The sequence below is a fragment of the Nematolebias whitei genome, chromosome 7 (genome assembly GCF_014905685.2).
Source record: "Nematolebias whitei isolate Nwh7 chromosome 7, NemWhi1, whole genome shotgun sequence".
NCBI lineage: Eukaryota > Metazoa > Chordata > Actinopteri > Cyprinodontiformes > Rivulidae > Nematolebias > Nematolebias whitei.
In genome coordinates, this window is record NC_056504.1 from 5,268,040 (window position 1) to 5,279,492 (window position 11,453).

An 11,453-nucleotide genomic window follows, 5' to 3' on the forward strand; every position below is an offset into this window, starting at 1 on the left:
ATTTTTTTATTTAAACAAACAAACATAAATAAATGTAAATATGAATGAATCAATGAATAAATTAATGAATGATTCAATTAATAAATAATTAAATAGGCATGTGTGCTGAACCTGAACAATGAGGTCCTATTAGAACAGCAGGGGTGTGTATGTGTGTGTGTGATGTAAACTTCTCTCTGTGAACAATGTGCCACTGTTATGAATAGTCAGTACATGGTGATGTAACTTTGTGTGTGTGTGGGTGGTGTTGAGTGTCCATCTGAATGTGGGAACATTTTACTGCTCCTACAATGGGTTGCAAAAATATTCTTTCCCTTGAAACAAGTAAAGATCAGAAATAAAGTTGTGGAGAAGTACAGATCAGGGTTGATTTATATATTCATATATTGTATCCCAAAACAGACCCAAAAAACCTCCATCTAGAGTAGATGTTTTACAAGCCAAGTACTATCCACAGTACAGACGTATTAAAGCTGATGCTGTTTGTATGAAATCCAGAGAAAACACAGTCCAAACTGCATGTGTTTAAGGCAAACTAATCCTATTGTCAACTTGTTTTAAAAGTTTAATATCAAGTTTGAACATTTCTAAGCTTCTTTCGCCTTTAGATTCGATGTTACACAGCAAACATCCTGGGCTACAACACCCAAACATCCACGTCTAACTAACCATGCCGGTCATTTTAATTTTATTTTTTTCATAATTATTCACACATCTTCATTATCATCAATCTGCCTGGGACAGCAGCTAAAATTAACATTGTGACTAAATCTGGCACATTTTCAGAGTAAGATAAGAAAGAACTTTATTGATCCCGCAGGAAACTGTTGCACCAGAGTTTCAGTACAAAAGAACACACACAAGGAATCACACAAGATATAAAAAATAACAGAGAATTTAAAAAAATAACAGAGAATATTTAAAAAAAACTGAGAATATAAAAAGAAAAACAGAGAACATAAAAAATAACAGAAAATATAAAAATACCAGCAATTAAGTTCTAAAACAGGTCCGGTGCAGACAGAAACAATAAAGTGTTTATTGTGGTGCAGGACTAATTTTATTATCCTGTGTGTAGAACGGGGGAGGAGTTGAAAAGTTTGATAGCCGCAGGGAGGAAGGACTTCCTGTAGCGTTCTGTGGAGCACCTTGGTGGTCTCAGTCTAGGACTGAAGGTGCTGTGGTAAGAGTCCAGTGTGTCCTGCAGGGGGTGTGACGTGTTGTTCAGGATTTGGAGCAGTTTCCTCAGCATCCTCTGCTCAGACACCTCTGTCAGAGACTGCAGCTCCACATCCAGAACAGACTCAGCTCTCTTGATGAGTTTATCAAGTCTGTTGGCATCAGCTTTCTTCACCCTGCTGCTCCAGCACACCACAGTGTAGAAGAAGACACTGGAGACCACCGAGTGGTAAAACATCTGCAGCATGGTCCTGCAGATGTTAAAGGACCTGAGTCTCCTCAGAAGAAAAAGAAGACTCTGCCCTTTATTGTAGAGAGCGTTGGTGTTAGCTGTCCAGTCCAGTTCATTGGCTAGGTGGACCCCCTGGTACTTGTAGCAGTCCACAGTGTCCACCTTAGTACCCCTGATGTTGATAGGGTTGGGGGGAGGGGGGGCTGATCTTCTTCCTGTAGTCCACCTGCAGTTCTTTAGTTTGTCCAACGTTGAGTTGGTTCTGTCCACACCACTCCACAAAGCTGTCCACCACACCTCTGTATTCAGCTTCCTGGTCACCAGTGAGTGATGCAGCCCACATGTCAGAGTCATCTGAGAACGTCTACAGATGGCAGGACTGTGGGTTGTACCTGAAGTCCAAGGTGTAGAGACTGAACAGAAACAGCAAGAGGACCGTCTCTGAGGAGCCCCTGTGCTGCTCAGTATGGTGTCCAAGGTGGTGTTCTGCAGCCTCATATACTGTGGTCGACCTGTGAGTTAGTCTCTGATCCAGGTGACCAGCGTGTCATTCACCTGCATGTCCAAGAGCTTACTGCAGAGTAGAGCAGGTCTTATGATGTTAAAACACTGGAAAACTCAAAGAACATGACTCTTCTAGTGCTGCCTGCCCTGTCCAGGTGTGTGTAGGCTCTGTGCAGCAGGTAGATTATGGCATCATCAACTCCAAGTGGCTGGTATGCGAACAGTAGGGGGTCCAGGTATGGTTCCACCACTGATCAGACATGCTTCAGGTCCAGCCTCTCCAGTGACTTCATGGCATGTGATGTCAAGGCCACAGGTCTGTAGTCACTGTGTGAGTTTGGGTGGTTATTTTTCCGCACTGGGACCAGGCACGTTGTTTTCCACAGAGCAGGAACCACCCTCATGATCAGGCTCAGGTGAAAAATGTGCTGGAAAACACCACACAGCTGAGCTGCACATCCTTTCAGGAGTTTGTGGCTTAATCCATCTGGACCTGCAGACTTGCCTGGACGTATTGATAAACCCCATGTTTATCAATGTGCACTTTCATTTTGAATGAATACCTTTATTATTATTACAATAATACTATTATATTATTTTGAAAGTGTACGCCAGTTGATTAAATCATCAATGTTGGTGGCTGTCATGATGGATACATGGCAGGCTGAGGTAAGTATGAAGAGAGCTGTAGCAGAAGTCTTCTTATTGTACCCTGAAAGTCTGAGAGCACAGTACCCAAAGCTGCAAAAGTACAATTTAGCTACAATATAAATGTACCTGAACCTTTGGGAACTGTGTGTTTAGGAACTATACTTTGGGGAAATCTATGAGTGACTAAGCTAGTGGCTCTGTAAAATACAATAGCACTTGTGCCAACAATAGAAGAATGTTTTGCAAATTGTTCAATACAAAACTGTTCTGTTTGAAACATAGAAGGTCAAAAAGAGGTCACAGTAATTTCTTCTTCCTCTGTTGTATTGATAGCCTGCACAGTGGGGCAGCTGGTTGGCACTGCCACCTCACAACCACAAGGCCCTGAGCTCAAACTTCAGCTGGGGCTGTGCTTTGCATTTACATGTTATCTCTGTGCATATGTGGCTTTTCTCTGGTTACTCTGGTTTCCTCTTTAGACGTATTAGGAATGAGAATCAAGAATCTTATTAAATTTGCGTCAGTGCTAACAAAAAACTTTCGTCTTTATACCCATATAGAAACCACAACTGTTGGACTTAATACCTGGACCTGGTTTTGAATTTACCCCCAGTAACAAGCAGAGGACAGATTGTGAGTGCTTTGTGAGGCGCTGTACTGCTTACACTGGCACTGGGTTGCCCTTGGCCTCACACTCAATGATGATGTTATCTCTGGGGTCAACAATATAGTCCTTCACTGATTGTTTCATTATAGTAGGGGGCTGCTTCACTGTGGGGGGAGAAGAAAAGAGGAGGTTATAGACACAACATTCTATTACAGAGGCTTGATCCTGAACAGCTAAATTGGCTTAAATACTATTTTTCTGTCACTTTTTGTTAACGTAAAGGACGATGCTCTGAATACATCGTGCAGTTCCTCTGGGTTTGGTTCTTTACAGTATGTACTTTGTGGATTTAATTGTGGCAGCTATAGTTCAATAGGCAGAGCTGTTATCCACCAACAAGGACTCTACATAAAAAGGAGAAGATAAACATCCATTGGTCGCAGGTTTGCCCATGAACTTCTTGCCATCAGGCAATCGCTCTAACCACTGTACTGTCCATATCATCCTCTGATGATATTACTATTATCCACATAATCTTCTCAATCTAATCAACTCATTAGACTACTAGCAGGTAGCAAATCAATCTAGCTCCCCTTCCTCCTGAGAGTTGTTAGTCATTAACTTGGTCAGCCTGTGAGATGTTTGTTCAGAATCATTAGCGTATGAACTAGAATGAAACTGACTTAAGGCTGAGTTATACTCTGCAAGACATGAGAACTTATTGACGTAGTTCCGTGAAGAAAACTGTCACTTTGATCTTACAGAAAATGTGAAAACTCGTTTTGTGAACAAGCTCCTGGCATAATTTTGCCATTTTGTGCGATTGGTCAGAACTTCATGGGCGTGTTTATGTGGAAAAGTGGGTGAACTACATTGATCTGCTGATGATCAGCTGGCCTCAGACAGCTGATCTATTCTAAAGCCCCCAGTATACTCCCGGGTACGTCCGTTCACGCGTACTTACGCGTGTACTGTACGCAGAGGGTTCAGACTTCAGACTCCAGCGTACACCCCAAGCAGCTGCAGAGCAGTTTCATAGACAAGGGGCGTTTACCTTCGGGACAAATTGAGGTCGCCGATTGGTCATTTGCTGACACGCCTATTGGATTGATTGACAGGTCGGGGGAAAAAAAATAGCGCTGGCAGCCTCAGCCAAAGCGGTGTTCTGTGTTTATGTGTTGTTAATAAAAAGATCTTAAAAAAAAAAAAAAAAAAAAAAACAGGGAGCGCTGGCTCTGCAGCCCACACATCAGACCAGCCCACCAGGAAATCTCCAGACCCTCCCACAGCCACGCTGGACCTGAGTTTAATTCGCTCGTGACAAATTCCTTAATTTCTCACCATTTCAGTCATGGCATCAACGGAGGAGGAAGAGATCTCTGCCTCTTGGCAAAAAAACAAAACAAAAGAAAAGGTCAGATCAGGGATGAAGAAGGGGAATTTAATACATTGGTGTCGCATACAAAACAGTCCGTCACTGGGCAGTTTATTGTGCGACACCGCGTACGCGGTCGTAAAAATTGAGCTTTGCATGGACATGCCCTGGGGGGTACGCTCATACCTCTGCGTACGTACGTGCGTACCTCTGCATATGGACGTACGCAGGAGTATACTGGGGGCTTAAAGTTCATCCATGTGCATGGAGGAGATGCAAGCTGTGCTGGCTTAGAGGGAGCCCAGCAGCAAAGGAACACACTCCCTACATTTGCCTCTTATTGTGCACTTTCCGTGACAAGTTTAAAAATGTGTGCTTCTGCTAGATGAATAACAAAAATACAAGATCTTCCTCCTCTAACTCCATCATCAACTGAAAACAAGCATCCATCTCTGCCAACCATGCTTGTGCTGTTTCTCTTCGTGTGACCTGTGCTGCAGTGGATTTACCTGGAGTTCAGTTTCTATTTGAGAATAAAATGTCCATGCAAAAACAAAACCCAATAAGATAAAATACTTACGGTTTTGCAGAATCTTTGCTGTTAGTCAGACATAAGGCAAAAGAGAGACAAGAAGAAGGATGGACACACAGTGATGTGTGGTTGTTAATAATGTTAGAGACATTTCCTTTACTGCAGCATGTTATACATTCATTATATTCAGAAAGTTAATACAGTACAGCTTAGTGGTTCCCAGCTGATCCACTCGCTTCACTCTAACAGGGTCAAAAACAGATAATTAAAGCTGCAAGCAGCATTGGAGGCTCTCGCAGCAAAGCGCCGCTCCGACCTTATGGCGATCGCGAGAGCTCCAGCTAGTCCACCCAGTCGCCACTGCGAACGTTCTCGTGCCAATCCCGCATGGATCAGATCGAATGATGTATCACGGAGATATAACTGTAGGAATACTATAGGGGGGGCGCTGTGGAGGCTATTGGCCACTAATCATGGATTCCTGTTCAAAGGGGGGATAATGATCGATCATACTGATTTTGGTGCACCTCGGTTCAAATCTGTGGAATTTATAGCCAAACGTATTGCAACGGTGTCACTTCTGAATTCGCCACGCTGCCACACCGCCACGCCCACATCCGCCTTCAAAAACTGTTTGTAATTTAAAGTAAGTCAGACTAACTTGTTATATGTCTTCTTTCACAGGATCATCCTGATTAGGTCATGGGTGTCAGAGAGGGAGCATTCCAAGTAAAAAAGTGACTTCCTGTTCTGAGGAGGCGGGGCTTTGATGATGTCAGAATATGACCACAGAGGATTGTTGGGTATCTAACAGGGATGACTCATGCCAAGTTTTGTGCATTTCTGTCTTTCAATGTGAAAGTTATAGAGTTTTGAAATTTATGGTGTAAAGTGCAACTTCGAGGCCTGGCCACGCCCCTTTAACATATAGGAAAACACAAGCTTTTGATAACTTTTCCTCCCCTATGTGTTAAGGGCATATTAATCAAGTTTGAAGGCAATCCTTCACAATCCCTTGGAGTTCGTTAAAATTCGCAATTAGAAACACCCCAAAATGACCCTCTGACCCAAAATGGCTGACTTCCTGTTGGTTTTGTACCAGGACTCCAAGAGACTTTTTCATAGGTCCTGAGATGATACAGATGTTCACCAGGTTTCAGAATTATCGATCAAAAAATGGCTTGGGGCTGAGGTTTTAAAATATTCTAGGGGGCGCTGTGGAAGCTATTGGCCAATTATCATGGATCCCTGCTCAAGGGGTGGATAATGATCGATCATACTGATTCTGGTGCACCTCGGTTCAAATCTGTGGAATTTAGAGCCAAACGTATGGCGATGGCGCAATGCCCTCATGCTCTACCCAAAACTGTCAGTGTTGGAAAGCAAATTACACCAACATGTCTTCAGTCACTGGACACACTATCATGCTGATTACGTAACAGGGGTCAGATAGGGACCGTTCAACTTAAAACTTTACAGTTCCTGTTGTCAGGGGGCATTGCTTAAGTGATGTCATGATTTGATCACTCAGTCTTGCAGGGGACTGGATGTGGATCAATCACTGAAGGTTTGATGTCTCAGCCAGTTTTTGTGTAGGAGCTATTAGTGTTTCGTTTTTCATGGCGAGATGTCAACCTTTGAGGTCTGGCCCTGCCCCTTCAACATGCTCCGAAACAAACCGTTTAGATAAATTTGCATCCCCCATGCCTTTTGAACAAAATGGCCAAGTTTGAAACTAATTGAACGAAATCCCTAGGAGGAGTTTGTTCAAATGCAGAGGCTGTTAACCGCCAAAAAGGTGAGAAATTTGGGACAGCATTCCAAAATGGCCGCCTTCCTGTTTATCGTACAACGTTGGTGCCAGAGGGTTTTCTGTGCATCTTGGGGAACTGGATAAGCGTACCAAATTTCATGTTTCTACGACAAACTAAGGTTAATGCGGAGGGTATTTTGAAAATTTCCAGATGGCGCTCTTGAGCCGTTTCAGTTGCAATTTTTGTGACGCCCTTAAAATACGTAAAATTTTTAGCAGTCCTGATATGTCCGCCAAATTTGGTGACTTTTGGGATATGTTAAGACTCCCAAAAAGCCAATTCATTTGCCAAAAAAATTGCAGCTCGGGCCTGAACGGAGCGATTACAATAGGCCTCTAAAAAAGTTAAATCTGGTCCTCTGGACATTAAAAAAAAAAACAACAAAGCAAAACAACAAAAAAATGTAGAAACGTTTCGTCTCTCATCCGAGAGACTTCCTCAGTCTGAGGTGCTGTATTCAGCTCAGTCTCTTAAATAGCACCTTCTCAGAGTGGATCAACCAGTTTACTGCTGCCAACCAAAACCAGCTGATCACATGCTCAAGAAGGACCATCAGCCTAACAATGGATCATTAGCACCTGATGGCTGTTTACTGTTCTCAGAGGGCTGAGTGATGCTAGCAATCACAGCATTGTAAGAGAGGGACAATTGAACACGGAGGCCGGAGATTACAATAGGCCTTCGTTCGCAGCGCTTCGCTGCTCGGGCCTAAATAGGTTGACTCCACATGATGGAGCATTGCCCTTTTTAGTTTACAAGTTCTTTTTTCTTACTACAAGTGGAAAGTCATGGCTTTTGAGGCACATTGTGTTTGTTTACAAATTTCTGTTTGCACTAAATGCATTATTACTGTTTTAAGCTAAGCAGAACAAAAGAAAGTTTAAGAACAATAAATTCTTTTTAGAAAGATTTTACTCTGGTAATTTTATTTGAACTCAAAATAAATTGTTAAATTGTGTAATAATTAACGTTCTATGAATATTTTTATCATTCAAAAACATGCATCCAATTAAATTCAGGGTCATTTTAGAGCAAGAAGAGCAGAGGGGGAGGGAGGGGTGAATCATCACGCTCCTGATCAAAAATAACACCAAGATTTTTAACATTAGAGCTGGAGGCCAGATTAATGCCATCCAAGGAGGGAGAAAGACTGAAGGTCCAAAAACTAAAACCTTGTCTGTATTCTTGTCTGTATTCAAAATCAGAAAATTTAGTGTCATCCAGGTTTATTTAAGACATGCTTGTAGTCCAAGTAGCTGATTTGATTCATTGGGTTTCATGGACAAATATTCATTCAACCTTTATTTATGCAGGTTAATCACATTGAGTCTCTAGGACTCATTTACAAGAGAGACCTGTAAAGTATTAATCAGAGAAATAGACCCCTGGAATGTTTCATGAAAGTGTTTTAAAGGGGAAAAACACGAAAACTCATTTTTATTTCATTTGACCTTTAAAATGAAGCGTTAACAACAAGTGTTGGCAATCTTTTCTGTTCTTACATATAATATATAAATATAATTTTGTGTATCAAATTTAAAAATAAAGGCTCTCTCTCTCTGTGTAGTACCTTTTTTGACCACTATTTCTCTATTTAAAATGACACAGTCTGGTAGGAATGTGCAGAAAGGAATCATCAAAATAGGTCAAGAGAACAGTCTGCAGTGAAGCAAGATGAAAAGACAAAAAGAAAACAGGGGGAAGGGACAACACGTCTCTAAAGAAGTCAACTGAATAGTATCCTGATGCATGCTCATTATTCCAGGTAGAAAAATCCAAAAAAGTTCAATCTGCTCCTCTGGACATTCAAAAAAACAAACAAAAAAAAAAAACAAAGCAAAAAAAAATATATATAGAAATGTTTAGTCTCTCATCTGAGAGACTTCCTCAGTCTGAGGTGCTGTATTCAGCTCAGTCTCTTAAATAGCACCGTCTCAGAGTGGATCAACCAGTTTGCTGCTGACAACCAGAACCAGCTGATCACATGATCAAGAATAGTGGTCAACTGAATAGTGGTGTATCCGAGTGGTGTCTTACTTTACTGTCATGGCTGACCAGAAGATGACTCACTATCTATGTAAACTTCTTCCTTTCTTTTTCTTTTTGACCATCTGTTATTTTATTTCAGTGTGCTGAGTTAATTAGGAAATAGTCCTTGGGTTGTTTGGGTTTAATCTGAAATTTATCTGGTGTCATATGTGTGTGTGTGTGTGTGGGGGGGGGGGGGTGTTACCATGGTGTTGACAGAAAGAGAAAAGAAGTAGGGTTGATCCTGAAGGAGGAGTTGGCAAAGAAAGTAGTAGAGGTGAAAAGAATATCAGATGCAGTGTTTCCCCTACCATTATACAAGCTGGGCGCCCCGCCCCGTCAACAGAACCGAGCGCCCCATCTACCGAAGCCCCCACCCCCAAACCACCTGTTGGCACTGACGTAACGCTAAACTATCGGCTCGTAATGCAGGTGAGATAGCTTAAAAGCTAAAGGCAGCCTCTTCCCTCACGCTGAACAACCCCCCGCCACTGGAAAACTGTCGGTACAAACAGCGCACGGCTGAGATGTGTGTCTGTCTCTCCTGGTGGTGGAACAGTGAAATGCAGGAAGTTATTCAAAGAAAGAGGTTAGTCAAGAGGAAATAAGACCGTTGACCTTGGGTCTGTCTCTGACCGGACAAAGATTTGTTTTATCTGCTCAAAGATGAGCAGTCCAGGGAACTACCCCTTAAGTGGAATCGTTTACTGCTTGCTTGCATATTTTAGACACTACGGTATCAACAGTTTAAACCAGTTATGACCTGAACAGGTGCACACATAGTTCATTATTGATCCAATGAGGTTGCACTCCACCCCAGGCTAAGGGCGAAGTCTAGAGTTGGAGAAAGCCGAGTTTCTCCGGGAGCTCGGCACTTGGTTTCTGGTTCCTGGTCGTGGCAGGTTGGACGAAGTCACAGCGCTGTAAACCAGTACCTTTTACCTGCCTTAATAGAAATTAAATGGCAAAACTTTATTCCTATCAGCCGTTATTCGTGTTGGCATGAGTCTTCTCTCCACCTGGGAAATAAACGAGCCGGCTTCAAATGTCATGGTCGAACGGCGACATTGGTACCTCACTTCAAGTTATCATGTACCTCATATTTCAAGTTAGCACACTCACAATATGCACAAAGGGTATTTCCAATTCCCCCTCTTCGGTCTACCATGGGGGACAAAATTATGCTTCTAGTGATTTGTGAGTGACTTACGATCATCAGGAACTTCGATGGATGCAGCTTCCTGCCCCAGTAGCAGCAGTAATGACATAAGTGTCAGGGCCGCAAGGTCACCCAGTCCGAACATTTCTCCCCCACCAGCCAGTCACTCTCAGCTCCCACCTCTGCTAATTGGTTCAACAGTTCTCCTGTGAATAAAGACACAAGGACAGACGATCAGGATGAAGATGGTGAAAAAGAATGTACAGCATGTAAGGCACGTGGGGGTATGTGTGTGGCTGCTTCAGCTCTGGCCTACATTCACAGCTGGGTTACTCTATGCTTCTCTAGAGACAGCAGTCTGTCTCAGACAGAGGGTGGTTACATGACTCTGAAGACCGCAAACAGATTTCACTCACAGCTGAAACAAGCAAGGGGCTTTAAAAACTTGTTATATCATTTATTTTTATCATTGTAAAAATACACAGAATAATTGTTTTGCCATCCATCCATTATTTTTACCCACTTTTTCCTTTTCAGGTTGCAGAGGTCACTGATACCCATATCAAGCAGTCATTGTGTGAGAGGTGGGGGACACCATGGACAGGTCTCCAGTCCATCACAGGGCAGTGGCGCTGGAACAGGGAGAGCCAGGGGGCACAGGCAAAACCTACAGTAGGGGTGCCCAATACCTCAATTGCGATCTACCGGTCGATCGCAAAGGCAATTTCAGTAGAGTGCATGGTGAAATAGACGTCAGATTTTATTTTTCTAAAAAGAATAATAAAAATTAATAGACATCAGCCTATCAATCTATCTTCATTATGCAATTCGTCACTTGATTGACACACAGGGCAGCCAATCTGAGGCCGACCTTTTTTTGACACATACATCACCACGCATGCGCATTCAACTGCGCTAAAAACAAACAAGTTGATTCGTAATAGTCTCCGGTTTATTTCTTCTAATCTAAACTCAAGAAAATGTGTAAAATGAGTTGGGGAGATGGACCAAGTACAAAGCAAAATACCTACCATTTCCATACAGAATGGCGGAGGACTTTTATTTTCACAATGTCATATTCGAAGCGCGTTTGCCTCATCTGCCAGTGTATTGGAGCTGCATTTTTGGACTATATTCATAAATACTACGGCATTTATTACAGCTGACCACAGCAGCAAAGCATCATTCCGGGTGAGTCACTTTAATAATTGCTAAGCACAAGAAGTCTTTTCAAGATGGAGAGATGGTAAAAGAGTCATTCATTGAAGCAGTAGACTCGTTGTTCAGAGACTAAAAACAAACCAGAAATATTATGGACTGTACTTATATAGCACCTTTAATCTTATTGAGATACTCAAAGTGCTTTACACTA

At 42.4% G+C, this 11,453-nt stretch overlaps 1 protein-coding gene across 1 annotated transcript in view; it reads right to left on the reverse strand.

Annotated features, from left to right (window-relative positions):
• Positions 1 to 3,231: 3,231 nt before the first annotated feature.
• LOC119411659 (neurofascin) overlaps positions 3,232 to 11,453 on the reverse strand; it is a gene marked incomplete at its 3' end in the record, with an annotated part of 43,791 nt that continues 35,569 nt past the window's right edge. The window contains 3 exon segments of the mRNA XM_037678562.1: positions 3,232 to 3,337; positions 5,129 to 5,146; positions 10,133 to 10,287. Of these exon segments, the coding sequence (XP_037534490.1) occupies positions 3,232 to 3,337; positions 5,129 to 5,146; positions 10,133 to 10,226 (218 nt within the window).